This window comes from Chiroxiphia lanceolata, chromosome 4 (genome assembly GCF_009829145.1).
Source record: "Chiroxiphia lanceolata isolate bChiLan1 chromosome 4, bChiLan1.pri, whole genome shotgun sequence".
In the NCBI taxonomy this organism is placed as follows: Eukaryota; Metazoa; Chordata; class Aves; order Passeriformes; family Pipridae; genus Chiroxiphia; species Chiroxiphia lanceolata.
The window spans coordinates 32744640-32771737 of NC_045640.1; the positions used below are offsets into that span (position 1 = coordinate 32744640).

At 35.9% G+C, this 27098-nt stretch overlaps 1 protein-coding gene across 9 annotated transcripts in view; it reads left to right on the top strand.

The window, feature by feature from the left end:
• Positions 1-27098, top strand: part of FAT1 (FAT atypical cadherin 1) — a 104819-nt gene that overhangs the window by 20048 nt on the left and 57673 nt on the right. For all 9 annotated transcript variants that reach the window (XR_004356602.1, XM_032685389.1, XM_032685390.1 and 6 more), the window contains exon 3: positions 14843-15157. Coding sequence is in view for 8 of the 9 variants with exons in the window: in XM_032685389.1 (XP_032541280.1) it covers positions 14843-15157 (315 nt within the window). In the remaining variant the exon portion in view is untranslated. The remainder of the gene's footprint in view (positions 1-14842; positions 15158-27098) is intronic.

Here is a 27098-nt window from a genome sequence, read left to right on the forward strand (position 1 = left end):
TACAAAAACAAATATTGTCAGCAACATATTGATTGTGCTATGATAATACAACATCTTTTTGTTACTGTAAACAATTTTACAGTATTCACTGTATCTTCTTTCTGACAGAATTTCTTTGTGTACCATTGTGAGGAATGGATGAGAGTTTCTCTCCCTGTCTTTATTTCACAAACGGTTAATCATTAACAAATGTCCAGCTGCCTGTGCAAGGAATGTTAATTACTTTGGGAGGGGGGAAGGAAAGATGACTATGCCTTTGCATAAGAAGTCTGGTATGATAGTTCACTTTGAAGGTAGTTTGAATATTACAGTACCAATTTTAGCAGATTTATCAGAAATGGAAAAATGGCCTGTGCCTTTCTTTGATGTTTGATTACATGAATGTGCTTTTTACCTGTGCTCCTGGCTAGTACAGTAATATTTAGGTTGCCTGTGTTTGTCCAGAGCATTTTAATGTAAAAAAAGATGCCAGAGGAGATAGTAATTTGTTAATAAGTGGATCATGTTGTATATGGATATAGGCAAAACATAGCTCAGGAAAAAAAGGGATAAAAATCTAAGCAGTTCATAATCCCAACTATTTCACACCATTCCTGATCAGACTTCTGAGTGAGGACTTGTCTTTAAAGTACAGAAGCCCACAGATGAGGAACTGTGCTTGCAAATATTAAAAAAAAAATTATCTTTCAATTACCTTTTTGCTTGCTTAAAAATGTTCATACTGCGTGATGAAATTTTGTGGTGAAATTTTGGACTGACTTTAGTCTTTCCAGATACAGATCAGGTAGAGCAGATAAGTGTGAGAAGGTTCAAAACTGTTAGTGAAATATGAGTTGTCAAGTTGTCATTGACTCAAGTGACACATCAGTTTTGATGTGCATTGTTTAATAAAAAGGTAAGGGAGTGATGATTAGAGTGAGAGCAAGATTACTGCAGATTATGTGGATTAAATGTTTCAGTGAATATTGATCCAGCATGTGATGATAGGAGGAAATGGAGTAAGAAATACATGCCATGCCAAGTCTGTAATTCAAGAGGTGATAAAAATCCTTTGGAAACCGAGTCATTCATTCTAGTCAAACCCACGAATGGCCAGCATTTGAAAATATTTTGTTGACAACAGTTGTGCACAGATATGGAGATGTGAGAAGGTCACCTGATGCAACTCCATCTGGTCGCTGCAGATTCTGTGAATTTCTTAAAAAAGAGAAAAATCATAAATGGTTCGGGAGCAATTTGCATTTTGTGCCTAAATGGTCTACTACTTACCTACAATATAGTATTGTTCTTTCATTTACACTAAGTGTACTAGTGTAGACAGAGTTCATCTACATTTATTATGGCTCTGTAACAAATGATTGTTGTATGGAGAGTTATTTCATCACTCATTCTCCTTAGTATTGTTACGAAGGGTGCAGTTATCTTCAGCAAAAAATGTTTCTGTGGAGAATAATTAAGAGCTTTTCCAATGGAAATTCTATCAGAGACACTCTGTGGTCTGTTCATCCAAATGCTTGCAGGTTCTACTAGTAAGCAATAAATATAAAGTGAATTAAACTTACAGAGTTTTATATTTTTTAACTGTTAACTTGCATTCATTTCTGCTACCTTTAGTAATTTTCTTTTTTTCTGGAGAGTGTTGATTAAAACTGTGCAGGCAGTTATCCATTATTTATGTGACAAAGACTGAACATACTTCCCAACAAGCATCCAAGACCCTTACAAATAAATATACTTTGGCATCTGGTAAGTCATTTCCAGTTTTCTAGTTACAAGTTTCCTTTTTAGATGTTGGGTATGGATTCTTCAGTGTGCATGCAAGAATTTGCTTACAAATGGAGAATTTCTCATTTACTTGATACAATAATCATAACTAAAGAGAATGCACATAATTTTATAATACCAAAATTATTTGACTTCATGATTCCCCTATGTTGAAATTTTTACTCAAAACCAGATAAGTTCAGAAATATTTCTGTGTATGGCCTTGTGTTTAATTTGATTCATATGTAAAGGCAAATAAGGCTAATAAAAAAATTAATATGATAAGTACTGATCAGTGTAGAATCCCCTCTGGATATGCGAGTAGAAGTAAAGTCTGAATAAATAAATGAATACTTTGTAAGTTAATCTTTGTCAGAACAAGGATGAAAATGTCTTCTGATGCCACTGGATCCCAGATGCTTTAATCTCATGACTTTGTTGATTTGCTTGCATGCCCACAGGTATACCATCTCCTCTTTGTACACAAAAATCTGCTTGGGAGCAGCATTTCTGTTGACAGGAATTAAGTACCATTGTGTATATAGCTACCTGGTGTAGTAACGTGAACGGCAGTGATAACTTGATTTCCACTGTTGCTCAACGCGCTACCTGCCTTTTGATAACTATCAGTATCTTTTCTTGCTCAGAGCTGGTCTGGAAATTGTCATTGTTAACCAGCAGTTTCTGCGGCTGAAAATTGTTTGGAGACTGAAAGCTGGAAGCAAAATTGCAGCACTCCAAAGCACAAACACGAGTAAATAACACACCCGTGCTAAATGATAATTTTTTGCATGTTGGTTAGTCGCGAGCCAGTGTTGCTGTGGAATACAGCTGTAACTGCTTCTTACTGAAGGGTAGGACTGCTGTGTTGGACTTCCCACTTTTGTGGAAGTAATTCAAGGTAGGCTGCAGTTATTCAAATTGCCACCGAAAAGGGAACCTGAGAGACTTCCTGTGAATGCAGGAAAAAGATTCTTGGGGTACATGGAGCAATTTTCCTTATTTAAGATGGTTATTAAACCTTGAAACTTACAGACAAAACCTATGAACTGTAAGGTTTAAAAAGTATACTTGTTACAGAACTGTCCAGCTTTTAATAGTTTGCAGAGGTCTAAACAGCTTGATCCTTCTGGATCAACAAACCAGTTTCTGAACAATTAAATGTGTTGCTCTTGTGCATAATTGGCTTCCCATGCGTCTCATTATTTTCCTTGTAGCCTCTTCTTCTGCCTAAGGGGTTCCTAGGTTAATCTGTCAACTCCAGTTAGTTTTGAAATTCCTGGGGCCATTTGCAGAGGAATTTCCCCTTCAGGGGCTCCCCATTTCCCAGTTAAGTTGTTGGAGTGGTAATATTACCACATTCATTGTCAACAGTTACTCAGTGTTAAGAAGACTGATAGTGAAGGGATTTTGCAGAGTGAAGCCAGAGTTCCGAAGAGCATATATGTGTGTGTTTGTATATTTATGTAGGAAATGCTTATAAACTTTACCAAAGAACATAGAAATTGATCCTTTGCATTTCTTATGCAGAAGCAAGTACGCATTCATTCTAAAAATTTGATTAAATACATTTTTCTTTGTCTTTGATGTTCACAAGTAAACAAACAGTAGACCTGTAGAATTCACTCGTTACTGAATTACTTACATTTCAGTAGTAATTCTCTGTTGGTCATGAAGGTAACTGAACAGCATAACAGTATTATCCCAAAGTATTTTACTTAAACATGGTTTCTTATTTTGATTTTATAATACGTGTAATTGCATTTCCTGGGACATAGTAACCCGTTTTGTCTTTACCTGAAGACAAAAAACTGTCCTGAATAAGGGGGATGAGTGACCAGAGCAATGACTTGCATCAGATCCTGCAAACCTTGCTCATGTAACACAGTAAGAGAAGCTTTTGTGGGTACTGAGAGCCCACATGCTTAGCCGAGAACCTGCTGGCAGTTTGTTCCATTTTCACTAATATTTTATAAACCTGCTGTAATGTTGATGTAGTATTTCGGTCATGTTTTTTTTAGCAAGCTTTCTCTCAAATCATGAATGATTGCTCATGTTAACAAAGCTTGCTTTACTTACTCTCTTTTCAAAGAAACATAGATCATATGTGGTTGTATTACAATAATTTTTCATATTGACATAGGAGTTAACATTTCATTTCTCTAATGTGTACTCATCAGGGGGTTTTTATGTCTCTCCATACTGAGTTTTAGCAACATGGTACTGTTCCTCTGTATAGCAATTATATTGCCTGTCCAAAAGCTTGACATACAAGCAGCCTAGCTGACAAAAATAAGCTGGAGCGATTAAAATAACCATAAATGAGGCTGACAATGGGAGCTCTCTGCCATTGTCCCAAAAGGTTTTTTGAACTGGAAGTAATCAGTTGCATTCTAAGGTAACCCCATCAGGGATCTTCTAATTGGGAAAATTCCCCCTCGCCAACCCCTCCACTTCCTGAAAGGAAGTTAACAATGTTTGTGGACCTTAGCAGATTTATTGCTTGTAGCCTAGACTATCTAGTACTGAATCATAATTTCTGGACATAATATTTTATGTAGACAATTTTAAGAACATATTTTCAGAACTTTTTCATTTTATATATGGTCTAAATATTGTGGTTTCTATTCACTTGACTTTTTTTTTTTTTTTTACAAATGTGTAGAAAGCAATGTGGTAGCAACTGGAAGTTGAAGTGTTACTGCATCTAATTATTTGCAATTCTTTTTTTCCCCCTCATTTTTTATTCTACTTCACCCATTTAACTAAGATATGAAGAACGTGTTTTCTCAGTTTTTTAAAATACAGTCTTTGTTTGGTGTAGAGCTTTAACTATGCACGTCTTTGCTTCTAAGTCTTTGTGCTATCTCTAGAGGTTTTTTTAAGGCAGAGCTACTCTTAACTGTTGAATATTCTGTATTTCTTCAAATCTCTCTGTACCTACCTGGTGTATAAGCTGCGTGTAGCAGAGATCAATAGTGACCCTCTCTCCCTCCACTTGAACATAATTCAAATTACTGCCGTATCTTCATAGCATGGAAGTGATGCATGTCAAAGTTTGGATTTGAACACATGCTGGGATCTCTGGATGCCAAGTTTTTGTCCCCAAAAAAGTGTTTTACAGCAAATGCACTGATAACTTTCTGTGTATTTACAGAAGTGAGACAGGTTTGACTGGACACTGATAGTATCTGATTGTTTTACTAACTACTTGTGTGATTTTTCCATTGGTGTCATATACAGAAATTGTTTAAATTGAAATACGGTAGGTTTTTAAATGGAATTTGGGAAGTTTTGAAAGCTTGTGCTAATATCAGATTTCCTTAGATATTGCTGCAAAACTGGATTTGGCTATATACTTCACTACATCCAGACAGTTCAGTGAAGTTAAATTTGACAAATAAAACACATCATTATTTTATTATTATTGAGGTTTTACTTTGTTCAGTTTGGTTTCGTTTAGTTAAAATTTCAAATCTGTTTTGCTGATGATGGTTCCTATACTCTGTTAAGGGTGGTTTCTACGTGCTCTAGAAACCAGATATGGTCTGCAGCGATGTTCTTTCCCTTCCCCCTCCCAGAACTGGTCCCTGAAAAGAGGGCAAGCAATGATGGACTTGACATGTTTGCAACTGCTACAGTTTCATCAACTTGCTGATACTGATAATGATTTTACTTGAAACTTTCTAAGCCTTGACTTGTTAGAAAAGGAGCAATTTGTCCTTGAAATAGAAACAGGAGTTGCTTTCTATTTAACAGTCCCAACTAGGCATGATTTCTCAGCTGGTAGTGCAAGACACAATTTGAAATGTGTGTAGCTTTCTATTTCAAAGTACTATAAATAAAATTTAATTAAATTTCCCAGAATCTGCCTTTTGGCTTATTTTAAGTATTTTTTTTAATAGCTTTTCCTGAGTTAAATTTTTCCTGTGCATTCTCTGAACCCAAAATTGTAAAGATTAAGCTTTTCATTGCCTTTCGTATAAAGAAAAAACGTTATGTGTATATATATATATATATATATATATGTGTATATATATATGTGCATTAAAAACACTGTGTAGAAACTTACTGAATGTTAAATGTGCAAAAGCTGTAAAATATATGTGACTCGCTGTAACTATTAGAAGGAACATTTATATTGATGACATATGTTAGATGATATTACTGAAAGACTCTTGGGGTGTATATGAAAATCGTAACTCTGTAGCTGCAAGTATAATTTGTTACTGACTCTTTCAAGGCTGGTTTGTATGGGGTGTGGTTTAATTTATTTTTGTTTATTTGTTTGTTTTGTTTTTTTTCTAATATTAAAGTACAGTTAACCAGGATGCATGTAAAAGGTAAAGCCACCAAATTATTTAAAAAATAAATCAGAATGTGTTAATTTAAGATGCAGATTAGGCAAAATAGAAGAATCACTGAATGGTTAAAAAGGAAAAATGAAACTATTTCAAACTAAATTGTGCATAACTGATTCATTCATATTCCTCAGACATGTTTGCAAACAAGTCACCAGAATTCTTTGAGGTATGCAAAACACAATATCAATGGTTTGTTGCCAGGTTACAGTCTTTCTAGCTGTGCCTAATTAATGCTCCTGGAGAAGAGAGAGAGAAAAGCAGTGAACACCTCTTGTTCACGTATGATTAAGTGGCAAGCAATAGTTGCTAAAACTTTCTGCTCTCCTTCAGGGCTGTAACCAAGGATTATTTATATTCTGAAACAGTATAGTTTAGTCTGTGAATCTTGAGATATAAGAAGTCTGATATGTGAGTAGCTTGCATTGTCAGTGATAAGCTTTAAGTTGCTATGCCGCTGAAGAGCAAATCATATTTCTCTGGGTGGCTTTTTCACTTTGTTCCATAGAGTCATAATCACATAATGCTTCCTGTTCAAAGTGCACATGTCATAAAAGTCAGGCTAGCACTTTTCCAGCTCAGTTTATTTGTCAAAAATATTGCTTCTCTTAAAAAAGAGATTGTATGTGCTTTTTAAAAGTTCACACTGCCTGCCACATGTCTTTAGTATTTTAAGAGTGCAGTGCTTCTCTTGGCATTCTGACATGTTTATGGAATGGACAAGCTGACATATCGCTTCTTCAAAAGGAATCTCATTCCATTCCTTCTTTAGGAGATTGTTTCAAGGAGTTCACAGGATGGAGATTTTGGTCTTTTCCGACAATAATTTAAGTACTGAATAGTTCATTGTCTCTGTGGCAGGACATACATGAAATTTTCAGTGCTTAAGAATAGTTGGTTTGTGTAGAATTAAGTCTGGTGTGATATTGTACTGTCTTCATTTTGGTTTTTCTAAATGGTTATTACCTGACTGATCAAATAATATTAAATTTTGTTGACATTAGCATGGGATGCTACTTTAGAAGAAGAGTGGGCTTAAGGCTTAGTTAGTTGTCTTGTACACACTGGTGTTTGGTAGAGGCCTGAGTTACAGTAGCTCAACAGCCTCAGGGGAAAAGTAATTTTTTTCTTCAAAGTTCCATAGAGTTACATGTTTCAAAACCTTCAATTTATAAAATGGCATGTAGGGTTGTAACTGTACTTGGCTGCTACTTCAAGACTATAGTGATAGCTAGAAGTTATCAGAAAGTTGAGAAGTTAACAGAAACACAGATAGAAATATTTTTTTTCAATTGCTGTAAAAGTGTAAGAAATCTGAGCTATGATACCAGCCACAATTAGTACTAGAATCACAGTTTTTACTAGTACTACAGATGGGTGTAGTACTTGTAAATAGTGCACTCCAGTCTGCTGTAGTCTGTTTTATGTTGTGAATCTGGATGCCATAATTATTAATAAATTAACTCTTTTTTCCAAGTTACATTGCTCTTTCTTAGCATTTCTGACAAGAATCATAAAGTAGAGAAAAAACACCTCGAAACCCCATGCGTAACACACAGGAACACAGTGTGTTGCACTTGCCAACTGTCCTGATTTGACTGTGCCTCTAGAAGTTACTCAGGGGGAAAAGGAGGACAAAAGAGTATGAATGTGTTTGTGTTTAAGGCCTTTGGGGACTGCTGAGAAGCAGACAAGCACTGCATCTTCTCCTATGCTAGATGCTCTTTCCTGGTTTGTTGGGGTTTTTTGGGTGGTGTTTTTGGTTTTTTTAATCCTGTCAGCTCCACTATAGCCTCTGTATTCATACAACTCAGGAAAATACTTATCATGTCATGGCAGGTAGTAATCTTAGAAAAAAATCTAAGAAAAACAGAGCATATAAGAAAAGATGAATAGGAACAAGAAGTCCACCAAGGAAGTCCTCTGTGTTCATCTGTGTTTGATCTGGATAGTGCTGAAGAAATGCACTGTCACTAACTTGCACTAAGAGGCAAAGTATTGGTTAGAATAGATACTATTTAAATAAGATGAGCAGAAATAAAAATGAAGCGGAAAACACCAGCTTTGTAAATAGTCTTTGTTTTTCTGGCCTATTCTGGCTGTGCAAATGTGGAGATTTTAGTAACAACCTGAAAACTGTCTGTTCTGACCTGTTTAACATTAGAAGCCAAAGTATTATATTAAATAAGAATTTACTTAAAAAAGCAAACAACAAAACCTCTAATCAACAAGGCTGATGTGATTCTTTCCTTGTTTTAACAACAACTAAGGAAAGTTTCACAAAATGTAAAGCAGAAATTTGTCTAGAAGAACTGTAAACTTCTGGGAGCTGGCGTTCTTTGGCCCCTGTTCACATAAAAAGATAATTTCATAAATATTAAGAACTTTATGGAAAATACATGCTGCTTATCTAGAGGTAGCAGAGATTCTAGTAGTAAACTGCAGTGTGTGCTGAGCATTTCCCCCAATTTTATCTTTAATTCAAAAGGTTGTGGAGGCCTTAGTGATAGTTTACCCTGCAGAGACTTACTGTTTGTTTAGAATTCAGGACAAAGTTGCAGTCTGGATTGGTATGTTGGCAGACTTATGCCATTGAGGGACAGCAGGCCTCTGTGTTTATAACAGGCTTAATCCACTGGCTTTTAGAATTTTGATTTGAATTGGTTGTTCATCGAAGGTTATATTTGATCAAAACTTTTGTTCATGAAATTCTTAAAATACTGCCTTTCCTTCTCCCCCAATTACTTTTAAAGCAGCTGAAGAAGCTTTTTGATTTGCCGAGCTTATTAGAAGTTAGATTAATTGACTTTGTAATCAGATTTCAAGCATCATGTTCCAGACCAGGGATTTCTTTTAGTTTGTTTCAAATGTCACTCTCAGGGCAAATTCTGCTAAAGTGCATTTTCATGCTTTGCTGAGAAATGATTGCTGATTTTGATTTCCATTACAGAATCATTAATATTGTTAATTAGAGTTCTCATGGATAATCACACTTAAGGAGGATCATCCCTGGGAATTGGAAGTATTATAGTTTGAGCATTTGTTAATTAGATAGAATTGGCATATGTAAGACTGTCAGATTTGAGGTGGATTTTTGTGTTTTATTTCTGTTTTTAAGAGTGATGTTGGTTGTAGTGACTTGGGTTGTCAATTTAAATTGGAAGAAATGTTGGTTCTTGTTGACAGTGGGGTTAATGTTTTGATTTTTTCCTCATTTTCTGTATTCAAAAACCATCCTGTTCCTCCACATTAAGTTCTGTCCAAATTCTATTCTGTAGTGTTCACTTAGAAATTTTACCTTCTTTTAATGAGATTGGTAGAAAAGTCTTATTGCATCAAGAGGAAACAAAATTTCAGACGAATATTGTGAAATCAGCTCTGATGACCCCTTGCAGATGACTTAGAAACATTGCAACTTTTACATTCCCCTCTGGCGGTTAGCGACTGAATTTGAATTTCTTTTTATCCTGACTACCTGAAAGGCTTCAAGATTGCGTATCCAGTCAAGTGAAAAATGTTTTTGAAATCCTCACTTCACTGTATTTTTTGAACAATAATTTTTACAAGTCTTTGGGATTACCGTACGTGCTAAAGATTCTCAGGTATAAGATTTCTCTACTTATCTTGCCACATAAAAAGCAAATGGTTTGCAAAAGTTAAAATTACCAGATTGCTTCAGTGTTAGGGCATAGGTGGGAAATTGGATGATTAAATATTTTCTGTGAATGGGTGAAGAATTGGAGCAGAAACTGAGCTTTTATAGCATAGAAGATATAATAGAGGCATTTAAGCTGTACTCCCTGAATGTGCTTTGCGCCACTGGAAGAAAAACAAGAAAATGTTTTCTAGGAGCCAAAATATGTTGTTGAAACTGATGATATGGATCAACATTTTAATGGATCTAGATGACTGCAAGATTAAAACAAATTAACTCTTACTTAAAACTGTTCTGTTATTTCTCTTCAAATTTATAAACTCCGTGAGCGCTGAGTGCTGGCTTTCAGACAGCATGCAGTCTTACACTGCGCATACATGTAAAATAGGCCACTATAGTCAGCATTTGCAAAAGCAGAAAGTTGACACACCAAGCAATGACTGGTTCTAGACCTGTGGTTTGGTAGGAGAATGATCATTATCTTTGTTTAAAAAAAAAAAGGAATCAGTTACATTCTGAGATTATGTTCTTTAGAAGGTATAGTAGACAACTGAAGTTTACATGTATTTATATTCATTACTGTTGCATAGAAATTAAAGATGAAGTTATTAGTGTTCTCATAAGCAAAATTAGGAAAAATTTAGTGTTAAACTTGCAGAAGCAGGAGCAATTTCAACTAGACTAATGACAATAGGATGATGTTTTGTAATTACTGATGTAAGGTCAGCTTGTACAGTAGCACTAAAGGGGACAGTACTCATAAGTACTCCATACAGTAATGTGCATTTAGTTTTGATTGTGTTTTGTAACATAAATGCTGATGTAGAACCAGAAGAAATTCGAGTTTTGGTAGTCAGAGCTTCCCCCCACCCCTAGATGCATGTACTGGATTGTTATCTATTCCATTTTATTGCTGGGTGGAAACAACAGGAAGAAAGCTGAGTCATATTAATAGACCGTCCATGACTTCCCTCGCCATTCCTGCAGCTTTGAGCGATGAAGGAGAACTAGGTGTGGTGACCTCTCCTCCACCCCCCTCAGTGTGTGAGGGGTGAAGGCAAACCTTTTCTCCCTATCTTCCCATTCCCTTTTGCATAGCTTTTATAATTCAGGAATGCTATTTTGAGTCTTCATTTTTGATATTGTCTAAGTAATCCACTTACCTGTGATAGAATTGTAGAATTGTTTGGGTTGGAAGGAACCTTAATGATCATCTACTTCCACACCCCACCCATGGGCAGGGGCACCTTCTGCTACACCAGGTTGCTCAAAGAAAGCCGGACTTGAACACAGCCAGGGAAGGGCCATCCACAAATACGAGTTTCCAAACTTGCATACACATACCTGTCTACTTCCATCTATTTTAAACTGTTTTTTTAAGTACCCTTTATGCCTCTAAAAAAGGTTCATTCAAGAATTAATCTGTTGATTAGTGTTAAACAGTTTGTTAGGCAGACATTTTTGCATAGCTGACTGATCATAAAATTGTTTTCCTGGATGCTTTCTATTTCAGTTTGGAATTATAAAGAGCACATCGAGTAAAAATTTTCATCCAACAGTTCAGGACGTGTTGGGTGAGAGACATGAGAAAAATGAAAAAATAATGAGATTTTACGTTACTTTGACTAATGCATGCTTAAAGTGTGAATGACCCTGTAGAAAATCTGAGACATTCTGAAAACCAGAGCTGCCCTGTTGGATAAAGATTTGTGTTGTGTAATTTTTTCAGTGGTCAGATGATCAGACCATTCATTGGTCCGTCAGACCATTTCCTTGAACATTCCTGCAAAAGCCAATTTAAAATATACAGAAATAACATTATATATGCAGATGTAATTTAAAATTAAAAAGTAACCAGAAGATAAAGTTGCTCATGTATGCTGTATCATACTGTTAGTCACTATCCCTCCAGTCTTTTCACATATTTCTGAGATACCGTTATTTTTGGTGTAGTACTTTTTTCCCCTTTATCCCTTTTAAAGTATGTGACTTAAGAGAATGGACACTTGAGAACTGACACTCTACAAAAGCAAAATAGCTTCAGACTTCTTTTTCCTTGAGGTAGGCTTTGATAACTAAGGAGGTAGAATTTGTAAATGTTAGGTGAGCCGATTGCAGGAGGAGAGCTTCATTTCCACAAGAGTCTCTTTTTATCTTTCTTTAAAATCAGTCAGAACTATCTTAAAATTAATCTGCCACTTCTGATGCAGCTACTGTTAAGAAAGCAGGACGTGTAAAATGAAAATAGTTGCTATGTTCGGCACATAAGCCTACCCACTCTTTTCTGCATGAATCACAAGCAATAGAGCAGCATTGCTGGCAGCCTTGCTAAAAGGTAATTACAGTCTAGTCTTGTGTTTGGTAGGACATGAAGGTTTTACAGAATTTTCCAAGGCATGCATGGAATCCACCCAGACTTAAGATGAACTACTTGTATACCACATCCAGCATTTAGGTTTAGAAGTGAGGCCACAGTAAGTAACAAATTTATTTACTCTTAAGCAAGTCTCTTGGCTGAACTAGAAAGGTGCAAGCTGTGCAAGGCTGTGTGTCCATTTTTAAGGGCAAATTTATGCAGAAACTGTGCAGGTAACCACAGCACAAATCCAGTGACTACTGGATAGGATTTGTTTGTTTGTTTGTTTTAATAGTAAAACTGCCATCAAACAAAATACGGATACTGAGGCAGAGAGACTGAAAATGTAAAATATCAATATTAACCAGAGCTTAGTTGCTGCTGATGTTGTTCTGCAAAAAATAAAAATGGAAATTACAAAGCTGCTAGTTTGCTTTCAGGAAAACTTTTATAGACTGCAGGTAATGCGTGTATATTTTGAAAATGCTTTACCCCTCCTTTTTATTCCAGTTCTGTAGCCTTTGATATTATATTAAACCAATTTCCACACTGACATCTGGTGGTAGTTCTGTAATGCTATGTTGCTTGAAATGCTATATATGAGTATTTTGCAGGTCTAAGCATTAGATTCTATTCCCTCCAGCCCTTGTAAAATTATCTTATTGACATCTTAAAATTTTAAACTATCCTTATCAGATCTTTATGCAGCTTCCCACAAGGCAAAAAAGTAATGAATAAATGAGTAATTGCTTAATATTTTGCTCAGCCAGTATAATGCATTAAAAAAACATGTCTGTAGTGTGTGAAGAACACAATACTTAGTTAATTTCTCTCCTGAAGAACTCCTATGGAAACACAGTGGCATAGTTTTGTTGAGGTCCTATTTTACTGATGGGGAGTATACCTATATATATAGATAGATATCTGTGTGAAGTAAATGAGCTCAGAAGAAGTGCCACATCATGCATAGTCACTTTATGTGGCTTTATCCAGAGTCCAGAACTGGCTGTCATGGTGATAGTTTGACTCATCTTGGCTACAATCCCGATTAGGCCTGTACATCAGTATAACAAACAGTAAGAGCCGTGACAAAGCCCTTCAGAATTTCCACTGAAGTGATTGCAAGGGCTTGCTCTGTTCCTCATCCTGGCATGTATCAGGTTGATTTTAAGTTCTGTTTAAAAAATATCTTAAACCAAGACAACCTGTAGAAGAGACTGGATCAGTTTTTTGTGCCATAGCTCAATGAATCCATTTAATATTCTTCCCCCCCATCATAGCAATTACACCACATTATGTACCTTTTTGATATGTGCATGTTACGGCTGTACCTGTAGAGTAAGCTGCTTATAAAAATAAAGTTGTATTTCCTCACAGTGGATAAATTCTTTAGTGAGTTTTGGTTTAGGTAATCTCCTGTACTCAGCACTGGTGAGGCCACACCTGGAGTACTGTGTCCAGTTCTGGGCCCCTCAGTTCAGGGAGGATATTGAGGTCCTGGAGCAGGTCCAGAGGAGGGCAACTAGGCTGCTGAAGGGACTCAAGCACAAGTCCTATGAAGAGAGGCTGAGGGAGCTGGGGCTGTTCAGCCTGGAGAAGAGGAGGCTCAGGGGAGACTTCATCACTCTCTACAACTACCTGAAAGGAGGTTGTAGCCAGATGGGGGTTGGTTTCTTCTCCCAGGCAACTATCAACAAGACAAGAGGGCATGGCCTTAAACTGTGCCAGGGGAGGTTTAGGTTAGATATTAGAAAGAATTTCTTTACAGAGAGGGTGATCAGACATTGGAATGGGCTGCCCAGGGAAGTGGTGGATTCTCGTCCCTGGAGGTTTTTAAGATGAGACTGGATGTGGCACTTAATGCCATGGTCTAGCAACTGCAGCGGTGTTGCATCAAGGGTTGGACTTGATGATCTCAGAGGTCCCTTCCAACCCAGTTGATTCTGTGATTCTGTAGGCTCAGCAGACAGATTTTTTATTAGGTTTGTGAATTGTGTAGCTGTTCCTTAATTTGTAGTTAATTTTATGTGTGTAAGATTGAGCAGATTTTTGCTCTTTTTTGCTGCTTTCCGTTGCCAAAGTAATGGCAGCCATTGGTTAGTCCTAATGCTACAAAGATTAATTTTTATTTTCTTTTCTGTGAAGTTTGAGTGAACAGAAATCAGCACACTAAGAAGGTTCAGTCAAATAATTCACTTGAACACATACATAAGAATTTTTCACATTTAAGTGTTTGCTCATTAATATGTATAATGGTAAACAGTTCAAGAATTTGGCATCTAAATCAGGTAGTTTAATATGATACAAAATTTACTATATTCACTGATGAGCAAAGAGGGTCATTCAGGTCCCAAAAGGTTGTGAATTACACATTAGATTTAATCTTTTAGTCAAAATAACTTTTATGAATAATGTTAACTAGTCTGATAAATTTCAAAGGATTTTGGAAAGGAAATCAAGTAATTTATTGATTTAATATGTAATGCATAATTGCTGAGAACTGATATTTTATTTCTTTTAGCTTTGGGTTAGCCTTAGTATGTTTGTCTGTGTATATTAACACATATTTTAGAATCAATGATGGTTATTTTGAACTTGTATTCATTTTTATTTATTCATTTATTTAAATTTGTTGCTTACTCTATTTTTATACATTTCTGCATATTTATTGGGCATTTTCTACTTCTCTTTCTTCCTATTAAACAGGTATTATTGAGACTGCAGATCGCCTTGATCGTGAGACTACTTCACATTACTGGTTAACTGTTTATGCAACAGACCAAGGTGTTGTGCCTTTATCATCTTTCATTGAAATCTACATAGAAGTTGGGGATGTTAATGATAATGCTCCTCAGACCACAGAGCCAGTTTATTATCCAGAAGTCATGGAAAATTCCCCTAAAGATGTATCTGTTATTCAGATTGAAGCATTTGATCCAGATTCTAGCTCAAGTGAAAAATTAACCTACAAGATTACAAGTGGAAATCCACAAGGATTCTTCTCAATAAACCCCAAAACTGGTAAGTACAATACAGTGTTTTATTTTATGTATTAATAAATTAGTGTATTTGCATAAATACATAAATGAGATAAAATCAAGATCTTTGATTTAACATTGTAAACAAGCTTTCACAATAGTTAGAGTTAACCTGGTCTCTTGGGCTGTGCCAATATTAGTAAGTTATACAAGCATGTGGAAGAGGATTTGAGAGTGAAGCACTTGGTTCAAAGTACTTGACATCAACATCATGCTTGTTTTGTGAAGGCTTAGTTCCGAGTAGCTCCACTCTAGACTGGTCAACGTCCATTTGCTTTTGTAGTGCAGTAAATATACAGTAAAAATACATATTTTAGCTTAGTTTCATCCACATTGGTTTTAGCAGTCTCAGTCTTCAAAGCTTCATGTAGAGGTTTTTTGTCAGGCCTTTTTTTTTTTTTTTTTTGGTGGGGGGGAGGTAGTCTTAGTCTAAGCAAAATAAGCCATTTATTAGCATCAAACTCACTTGTCCCACAGTCAAAAGGGAGTACAAATATAAGAACCAAATAACCTTTTAGTACCTGAACTGTGAATACTGAAATGTGTGTAGCGGAGAGATACAGGAAACAAATAAAATAATTAGTCTGTAGCGGAGAGATACAGGAAACAAATAAAATAATCAGTCTTAACTGAAGCTACACAGCAATTTTGAAAACATTGTAAGAGTTACCTACAATCCCTTGCTTCTGAATGAGTGTAGAAAAAGTAATACATATACTGGATGGTTTTCCCACAGATCTTTTTTAACAGTAAGGAAGAGTTTTGTTTTATTTGAATAATAGTTTGCTGGTTTGAGCACAGCTTAGCTTTTCATATGTTGTGTTTAGGTATTATTTCACAGAAAAAATTATGAGAGATGCTTCTGATTCACTCAACCAGATTTTTTTTTCTTGCAATTCAGAGATTTTTAGATTAGAGGTGCTGTAAAGGTGTAGAGAGTGACTTTAATCTGTAATAAACCCAGTAAGTAAAAGGGAGCCATATTAATTTAAGTCTTGCTCATTCATGGAGGGAACTTAGGGGGATTCAAAGGAGCAAAAATGGAGTGACATTGAAGCCTGGGTTGACATTATGGCCGTCATTCTGTTTCGTAGTTATGTCAGCTCAGGGTATGAAAGACTTATGTGCTCTATCAGCTGTAATTGCTGTGTCAGCAAAGCTCTGAGGGCAAACACAGGTATGTTATTTGGGTTATTTCTGACAATAACTTCTTTGTCAGCATGTGCTGCATCTGCTTGTGAAGGTACTGCCAAGAGAGACATATGAAATGGCTATAGCAACAGAAGATCTTTAGCATAGTTAAAGCCTGAATCTAAATACTGAATTGACAGAGTGTTGGTTTTATTAAAAAGGCAGCCGGAGAAGTAAAACGATAAAAATTCAACCGCAGTCTAAACTGTGTGCTTTATTTTTTATTTGTTTTTCTCTGTGCCTCTGTTTTCTCTCATTTTACATGATGTAAAAGGAAAAAAAAAAATATCTTTTCTGTCTACTTCCTCACCATGTCTGATTTTGAAAGGATTTTGTAAAGATTTTTTGTCTGCTACTTTGATCTTTCTTTTTGTCTCCATTGCTAATACTGATAAAAATAGGAATAAAATTGCCTTAGAGTTGCCTGGGAAGAACTAAGTGACTACAGTATTCAAATTGCAAGTGAACATAAATACTACCTACATTCATTTATTCTTTACTGTATATAATTGGCCAGCTATTTTTGGTTACTCTGTCTTTAATTTTCCTGTAGCTCGTTTTATCTTCCTCTTTTTTTCTGGTTCTTTCCTATCCCTTTCAGCTTTCTGTGTCATTATGCAGCATTTTCCAAAATGTGCTTTGGAAAAAGGCACTTGCGTGCCTCCCTTGCTGAAGTTTTGAGATAAGAAACATCTTTATTCCTATTTAATGGATGGAAGAATTAGGGCATTGGGAGATTGTGACTTGTCTTCAGACAGAGTTTGTAGTTTTCCATGTCAGTAGCTTACTGCCAATCTCATTTATGTTAGAAAAGGACCTTGAGGGAGCCCAACACACTAGAAGGTGACATGAAAAGGAACACTTAACAGAAAAGTAATAAAGATTTTCTGTCAAGAATTTCTTACCTGACTTTGTTGTAGCATGCATACCATAGAAGCGAGCAGTCCTTCTCAGCTCAGTATTAAAACCAAAAAAGGATAACTGAAAATAATGAACTAACTATATTTCAGGACACAAGCACTGAGAAGAAAAGAATCTCCCTCTGATTTATATTCAGCTGTAGAATTCCCCCCCCCCCCCCAATATAATTAAAGTCACAGGGGCAGGTATTCACCTATCATGCACCATTCATGTTACCCTTCATTGCCACCCTTCATTGGTGTCTACTACAGCTACAGTTGTAATGCTAGATAGAGATATTAAACATAGGCAGGAGGGAAAGAGAAAAGATGGGCAGGGCAGAGAAGGGAATCCTCTCTGAGTGGCTTCTGTTGTGTTCCCAGAGTGCAGTCAAGTAAGTTCAATAGATATTAAATAGCTAACTCAAGTATATTGTCTTCCCATTAAATAGGACCCGGGATTTTGTGCAGTCTAATGGGCTGTTTTTGCTGTACATGCTCAGTTTGCAACTGTCAGTCTGCAGTAGGCACTAACATAGTGGTCAAGATGAGTTTTGACTGAAGTTATCCGGTTTGTAACTTCCCAAGTCTCTTTTCTGTCTACTGGAAATAAAATACATTTAACCTGAATAGGTCTTATTTGGAGTGAAAGTGCTTTCACTAGGATTGACATGTTAAGGAGTTGAAAAAAACACTTTAAAAGACACTAGTTATCACTGTAGTTATGTATTTTATCTCCCTTGATTAATTAAAATAGGGCTCAGCTGAAGAGTACATTTGACTAGAATTGGAGAGATCAAATTCCTTCTTGTTTGCTTATGTATGTTACCATTGTTGGACCTTGTGAGGTTATTGTACTGTAAGGTGTTTGTTTGTCAAAGGAAGAGAAACCATCACGTGGCCCCAGATTTCCCTTCCAACCCCGGGGGAGATAGGGCTGGAATATGAATCAAGTCTTTCACTTTATCCCATCGTAACATTGAATGTGGCAGCAAGATTTAAAAGCATGTGTTGCTGTGCATCCCCAAAGGCAAATTGCCACTGAAATGGCATCTGAGTCAAGTAAAAGCTAGCGTTAAAATATGTGGTGAATGTTAAAAATATGTATTAGATGGTAATGTGTTATTGTCTCTTCTCCATCTCAAGGATCCATCATTTTCTTTCTCTTTATAAAATTTAAAGCAATGGTATTGTGGTCCATGGCTAGAACCTACTCATAGTAGTAATACAGATTATAAATAGCAACAACATACATTTAACGTGTGTCAAGTGAAACACTACATTCTGTTCTCCTGAAGTAGCTAATTCATTCTAGAATTTTATGGTCTCCAATCTAAGATGTGTGTGTACAATAATACTTTGTACAATCATACTGAATTTTCAGAAACTGACTGACATGGACCTTTGTAGGATATAGTTCATCTTTCACAGAAAGAAGAGATTTCTTTTCAAAGAAGAATTATTGACTGATCTCAAAAATTTTGATTCTCAGAAATACTACTTAAGCTGAAGTAGTATCTGCGTGCTTCTTACAGCAATCAGTTTCCAAGTATCACCTTCAGTAAATCTTCATTGACACTTCAAAACATCTCTTATATTTTAAATAATTATAAAATAACTTAGTTCAAGAAACACTGCTAAGTTTTTCTTTGCATGCTGTTTCACTTCTTCGAGCAGGATATATAACACAGTACATCACAGGACATTTTGTAATCTTTTCACATATAATGGACCTTTCATTAAAGTAAATGAAATACTACTTACTTTAGCTTTGGAGTTTCCACATAGTGAAAAGAAATGGCTGTACATATGAGCTGTTCAGGTAGAATTAAAACAGTTATCATATTATTTGCAGGAAAGAATTAGAACAAAGGCTGATCACACAACTTTCACGCTCAATCTAAACCCAACTGTAGACAAACATTTAAATTATGGCAACTACTTTATATGTGTATAACTTCTTGCCAAATAGATTGTAATTAAATACAGAAGTAATTGACAAAACAGAAAACTTTCAATTCATGTTAATATGTTTAGGTGGAAGGAGATGAACACAATTTGATAGCTATTCTGAACACGTCCTGGGACTCTGTGGTTAATCCCAGCACTTAACACTAGAGCTATTGCACTGAGGCTCAGAAAAGGATTGCAGATTTAGCAACACTCATGTAAAGCAAAGGTTTATAGAACAGTAAACAAGTTCTGGGTTTTGTGATTTTGAGCTCACAGTGTACAGTGCTTTTTCTGGTGCATATAATAGAAAGTAGTAGTATTTCTGTTTCTTGTAGGTGTGGTTTATTTGCTTGTGAGCTATTATGGTATTTTTCTTTTGTAATTACCTTGTAACATGATCAAAGACATTGAATCTTAATTATCAAAATACTAATAGTTGCTAGTTTCCATAGTTCATTGGATGCATTTGGATATGTTTTGTCTGAGAAAGCAATGAAATGAACAAAAAAATCGGATGCTTTAAGGAACAAGCTGTTTCACTTAAAAGTTACTGATTCAACTCCAGTCTAATTGTGGGACTGAAAAGTTTTACATATCACTGGTGTAAATTCCATGGTTGTCTTTACAAAATACAATTGAATATGGTAATGTTTAGATTAAAGTACTGAATATTTCTATTTTACATCTACAAAGTCATACTAAGTGGACAAATTTATATTTTTTCCCACCTTTTATTCTTTCATATTATATAATATCTTAATTTGCTTTTTTGCTTTTGAGAAGGAGTATTGGAAGCATGACAGTTGATAGCAGGATTGCAGTAATTCTTTGAGAAAGTGGAACAGGTACTTAGTATGGCATTTACTGGTAATAGCTGATAATACCATTGTATATAAGCGTACATTTATGAGTTTATGAATTATAATTATATAATTTCTAATCTATTTGGATTAACCATTTAGAAATGGATCTGTTAGTGTCAATTTGAGAGGCAGTTATTGTATTCCTTTTAGTAAAAACTTTTAATCAAAACATGTAATCTCTCTGAGACAGGAGAGTGGGGCACGCATTAAATATGAGCTTTTTGTTCACCCAGTAAGAACTGTAAGAGTAGTATACAAACTAGCTCCCCAATTTAAAATGTATACTTACAATTCTCCAGAATGACATTGTCAACCAAATTCTTTTCCTATCGTTATTTTCTGTGTTTTGTACATTTCTTCTATCTTTATTCTATAAATCATGGCAAAAACATCATGTGAAATTAAAGGAAAGGTATTCACATTTAACTGACCAACAATAACAACTCAACAAGTCATATAAAGTCATAAAACATGGAAATAGAACATCTTTAATTGCTGCAGAACTGGAGCCATTAGGCTGAACTCTCTCTAAGAAAAGGACAGCAATACCCCGAGACTCTGTATCAGTGTCCATATGGATGTGATAGTTTTACCATGCCATGTTTTTAAAGTATGGCTGCTACTTAAAGATACAGGCTTTGTATGATTAATATCTCAAAGATTGCTGAGTTAAGATGCCTGAAAGAAGCTTATACTGACTTACAAATGGCATTGTGAGCATTGGAATGGGAAAATCTGCACTTGCATAGTGCAGAGTTCCAACTCTCCTTATTCTTACTGAGCAAGAAAATGGAATCCTAAACAGGTATTCACGCAGGGCCAGGGAAGACCCTTGTACTCTTTTTGGATTGCCTTGCCCATATATTTGGGCTGGAAATAATTTCATCTTTTTGCCCAATTGGTATGCTCCTTTCTACTTCCCCAGGACTTCTGTTATATTTATTGTACCAATCAGATTTGGCTTGGCAAGGGAATCAGGGTTGGATAGTAAAAAACGCTTGCTCGAGAAGTCATGCCTTATTTTAGAAATTTAAAACAGTAATAGCAAGTGAGGAAGGGAGGTACTTGGTATTGCTCCATATAACAATTTTGAGTCAGCTTTGCAGAAATGCTTGTTGCATATGCTTTCTATGCTTTTAATGAAACTTGGAATGAAAATGATATGTCCTTCTGAAAACTAGGCTTGGGTTCACAACCTGGACAGGAGAGCAGCAAAATGAATTTTGAGTTGTTAATTTTCCCATACTTAGGCTTTGCAGGTGTAAGCCAGAAATAATTGCATGATCTAATTGCTTGGGGGTGCTGTAAAGATGCATTAATTCGTATATGAAGCACTTTGGTATTATTATGAGAATGCTGTGGACATTCCTTTGACAAAAGTAGTAATCCTGTGGTATAGGAGTTAGTCCATTTAGATAAGGATGTTTGAATAGGGCATTTCAGCAGAAGCTTTGAGTGATAGCCCATTTCAGTACATAACTCTGTCTTGCGCGTTTTACTCAGTAACCTTTAAAGCAGCATCTGTGTGTGTCTCTTTGTGTGCGTGTATCTGTCTGATTTGGAGACTGAAGTGAAATAGGAAATGGGCACAGCTGCAAACAACTTCCAAGGGTTTCCGATAACACTGGAGAATTACTTAGTAAGGAAATGAAGGGCCAGTGACCGCACAGTAGTATTGGCTTCATTTTAACAAAGGAAATCTTTGTTGTTTAACTACTTGTGGGTTTTAATCCCAACTGACGTAATATTTTGGAACTTGAATAAAACCAGTATTACTACATTGCAAGCTTATGTGATTTAAAGTTAAATAAAGTTCCAAATGCTGAAATTGTTCTTGTAACTTCTGTAGCTGGCAAACAATGCCAGGCTCAATTATTGTTCACTCATGTCATACAGCTCAAAGCATATGTAGCAGCTTCCATGTGCCCAGCTGTTTACCTCTCACATGCAGAGAAAGTGAAGTATTTGATTACACTGTCTCTAAAGCAGATTTTTTTTTCTTTAGCTTTACTGAAAATGTGACCAAAATTAATCCAAGTGTTTTTTAAACTCCTGCAGCCACAGAGGGCTACATGAGTAGATGAAAGTTTATATATATATACAATTGGAGAGTTTAATTCTGCAAAAAGCTACTTTTATTTTTATTTTTAAATATTGTTTAAAGCACTGAAGTGCTACTAGAGTAGTGGTTTTCAATCTGGTCTTTTTTTGTAACTGGGAAAACAAGTTGGTATCTGTGAAATTTCTTTGTATATCTTTGTATCCACTCACTACAATATTTAGGGATTTAGCATTTGAAAAGACAGAAATTTTACTATAATAGAGGCAACTATTTTAAAAGTTACTTGCAAGCATTTATGTGGAGATCACTTTTAAATTTTAGGTGGTGGAATTGGAGCTTTTTAAAATTTATTTTATTTGTTCTCTTACATCTTTTTGGAAAAAGAGAAATGGTAGGAGCTGGGAAAATAAGTGAGAAGCACAGCCATCCTTTCCTTCTGCTTTACTTGTCCCTAGAAATATATAAAAACTGCAGGTCATGCTCAGCATGATCTGTGTTGTAAACCACGAGTTTGAAGGAAAGTGAGGTTTTCTTTCAATTTTACCATATTCTGATGCAGCACTCATGAAATCATAGAAAACCTTGAGTTGAAAGAGACCTTAAAGCTCATCTGGTTCCAACCCCCCTGCCATGGGCAGGGATGCCACCCACTAGATCAGATTGCTCAGGGCCCCATTTAATGTGGCCTTGAACACTTCCAGGGATGGGGCATCCACAGCTTCTGTGGGCAGCCTGTGCCAGTGCCTCACCACCCTCTGACAGAATTTCTTCTTAATGTCTAATCTAAATCTCTCCTCTTTTAGTTTAAAACCATTTCCCTTTGTCCTGTCACTACCTGCCTGTGTAAAAAGTCGCTCTCCTCTTTTATAATCCCCCTTTAGGTACTGGAAGGCTCTACTTCCCAGAACCTTCTCCTTCTTCATGCTGAGCAATCCAACTCTCTCAACTTGTCTTCCTATAAGATGCTCCAGCTCTCTGATGATTCTTTTGGCCTTCCTCTGGACCAGCTCTAACAGGTCCATGTCTTTCTTGTGCTGATGACCATCCCCAGAGCTGAACAAAGTACTCCAGATGGGATCTCACAACAGCAGAGTAGAGGGGTAGAATCAGAATCCCTTGACCTGCTGGCCATGCTGCTTTTGATGCAGTCCAGGCTGTGGCTGACCTTTTGGGCTGCAGGTCGACAGTGTTGGCTCATGTCCAGGCTTCATCCATAAGAATACGCAAGTCTTTCTCTGCAGGGCTGCTCCCAATGAGTTCATCTCAGTCTGAGTGTGCCCCAATCCAGGTGTAGCACCTTGCACTTGGACTTGCTGAACTTTATGAGGTTCTTGTGGGTCTACCTCTTAGGTTTGTCCAGGTCCCTGTGGATGGGACCCCATCCTTCTCTTGTGTCATCTACACCGCTCAGCTTCATGTCATCTGCAAGCTTGCCGAGGGTGGAGCCAGACTCCCTCTATATCGTATGTTCTTTTGAGCTGGAGTATGTAATGTGCAAAATTATAATTCTAGCCATGGAAGAGACAGTGATCAGATACTGCTATGAGCCAAGTACCACCTTCACACATTCTTTCAAGAATATCAGTCTTTCCTTGGTAGGCTCTCGGAATAGTGTAACTTAAAGGAGTTTGTGTATATAACAACACTGTAACGTTAGTATTGATTAATTTCCTATTAAGAGAAGATTACTCAGAAGTAATGCCCTGATTCACATCTAGCTTGGCATAATTTTTTAATTTTTTTTAAATCAGTGAAAATAAAAGCTCAACCCCAGCAAAAATTTAGTTCTATATGAAGTAATATTATTTTTCTATCTGAAAAATTCACAGTGGAGTCACAGTTCAAAGGCTAACTAGAAGTGAGCTGTAAAATTGTTCTTCAGTTTTGCTGAGAGCTGAGACAAGACCTTTGACAGCACTTTACATTATCATCTCTGTTACGAGTGTTGCATGGAGTTCTTTATGTATATGGGTCAGTTACAAAAGCAGTTCACTTTAAATCAGTAGCTAGGCCTGCAGTCTATTCCAGACTTATTTTATTACATTCTGTATTGTAAATGTAGGAAATAACATGCAATTAAAGCCAAATCTCCAAATTTTTACTTAGAAACTAATATTTTAGGGTTTACATGTATAGGGAGCTTGGGGACCTCTAAAGAAAGCCTGTAATGGTGCTGGAAATATCCTTATATTCTGAGTGTCATTTGAACAACTTTCTCTGTTCTTAATTACTTCTCTCAACTGATAATGATTTAAAAAAAAAAACCACCTTTTGATTCCTCAGTGCTGACTACTATAAGCTGGAAAATGCATTTTCTTTCTTTTGTTTAGGGGGAATAAAGCCCAAACAAACAAAAGCCAAGTTTGGAAAGGAGTGTGGTATTTGTTTCTCTGTTGAAGCACTATAAATACAGTAAGATTATGTCAGGTTTGAAAAGATGTTTCAAGATGATGTGTGATTTTATGGTAATAATTCTGTCCTTAAGTATCAAAGATAGTGTATCTCAAAATGAGATTATAAAAATGAAGATCAGGTAGCTTAGAGTTAATTACTGAAGGCATTCGAACTTTGAATTGATGTGGTTTTTGAAGGCAAGAGTATTTTCACAAAGTAAACAAAGAGAAAAATTTATAGTGTTCTGTTGATAGCAAGATCAAAGTTCATTTTAGAGGAAATTTATTGTCACTTCCTGCTTTCTTTTCAATAATCGTGCTTGGGTTTTGTTTTATTTTTCATTCAAAATTATTTTAGCTACTTTTTATTATTTATTAAGTATAATTTTTTGTGATTTCATCTTATACTGCTTATGACATACACTTCCAGTTTTTATCTTTTGTATAAGAGAAACAAACTACCAAAAGAATATGATTGACAATGAAACTAGACACATCCAAAATGTTTTCAAGCACTCAGAATGCAGGATCATAGATTTAGTTTTCTAATATAGCTATTTGGGTGTTTGTGATTATTTATATAGTTATTTTCATTATTTCCCAAATTAATTCTACTCGTAAAAAAATTACTGCAGAAGTTAATGCTGCTGTCTTAGTAAATCCAAACTAAAAATAATGTACTCAGTGACTAATTAGAGTATACAAAACTACATGATTTGCTTTTGTTGGATACAGTTTTCTGTAATTATATGATCACTAAACACAGATTTTATACTTAATTTGAAATCTAGGTGAAATTGAAGCTCTACAATGTTTGTTCAATTGGATGACTTAGTATGTTAAGTATTTTTTCCTCCTTATGCTGTACATTAATAATCCTTGGTGAGTTGCTTGTCGGCTCCATTCTAAAATCACAAAAATTACTAATGATCAGCAAATTCCAGGATGCTGTTGAAATAGTTCAGGAAAGTGACTCAGCTTCAGATATGCGCCTTGCACTTTTATTGGGTAGTAGTAAGACTGAGTAGTTAAATTGCCTGGTTAAAGATAAACCTGGTGCCTGTTGGTATGAAATATTAGCCATAGGAATAAGTAATCTACTTTTTGATCCTATATACAAGGCTTACAGTCTGTCTTGGTAACAAGAAACAAACTAATAAACACTGATATTACCGTACCTCATAAATATGCTACACAAATACGCCCTTATGGACAGGGTGTTATCCCTTGTTTGATGCAATCCTGACTTGGGTAGGACTGAGATCTCAGTTATTGCTTGACTTTTCATGGAGTACCATTCAAAGGGTAAGACGTATTCATCTGGAACAAAGGTACCAACAGAGTTTTTTGTGGATGAAATCTAAAGCATATGCACCAACCATCTGAAAGACAAATTAGGAAGTGCCTAAGAAAAGATGATCTGAAGAGCAAATAGAGTGTGTAGTTCTTAAGTGTATTTTAGATCTTTCAGTCAGGAGTTTGAGGTGCCTGTACACTATGGGAATGTTCTATTCGCTTTTGCTTGAACTGCTGCATATGGGAATTGAAGGGGGAAAGACACCAAAACTGTGAAAGCGTGCACTAGTTGAGTACAGTCATGCTATACTAAAAAAAAGGGGACAATGATTTCAACACGGTGTGCTGCAGTAGGTCTCCATTTAAATTTTTCTAAAACTATCTAAAGGGTAGTGTATCTCATTTTTGTAAATTACCCTGATCATTAAGTTTGTATATGAAGTGGAAAATGACTCCTTTAGCCCCAAATGTGGATTTAAACTACCCAGAAAAGTCTGTTAATCCACAGACTATGAGCTGTGCTAGGCAGAATCAGTCTTTGTTCTACCTAAACAACTATATAGCAAAAAAAAAAAGTGAAATTCAAGAGGCCAGAGAGAACAAGCAAGCCAACAACATAACCAATGGAGAGAGTATATGGATAGGAGAGTTGAAAGAGGAACCTGGGCACTCAATTTCTCTTGAAAAATAGTACCAGTTTTGCAGTCTTAAATGAAAGAACAATAATGATTGCTTTTAAGTGTTGGACTTGAGCAGAAGAGGTATTTGCAGCCATTTAATGTGCTTGTAAATTATATTGCTAGTTCTTTTGGGGACTTTATATTTACAATTATATTTCAGCACTTGAAAATTACTGGTGACAATTCTGTTGCTGGTTTTATTGAGAGTTACTAAGGTGCTTAGAACCAGGAAGAGTTACGAATGAAAAGCAAGTGAAATTGCTAAGGAACTATCTTTAGGACCATGTGAACCAAGCTGTTCAGTTCCTTTTCGATATGCTTGCTCCAGTATGATAGCTTGTTAGGACTATTTTTTTCTTTTTTAACTCAGCAGCCAGCCTTCATGGTGATCTATTACAGTGGCATGCTGTCTAGCTTACAGTCATCATCTGTACATGGCTAGTAAGACATGGAATTTATTTTTTGCCAACTGGAAGGCTGAAATCCGTTCTTTAATCCCTCCGCTGTTAATTTTCATTGACCTGTTTTTATTAACCTGTTTATTTATTTTGGTTGAGTAACCTTGTTTTGGCTTACATAGAAGACAA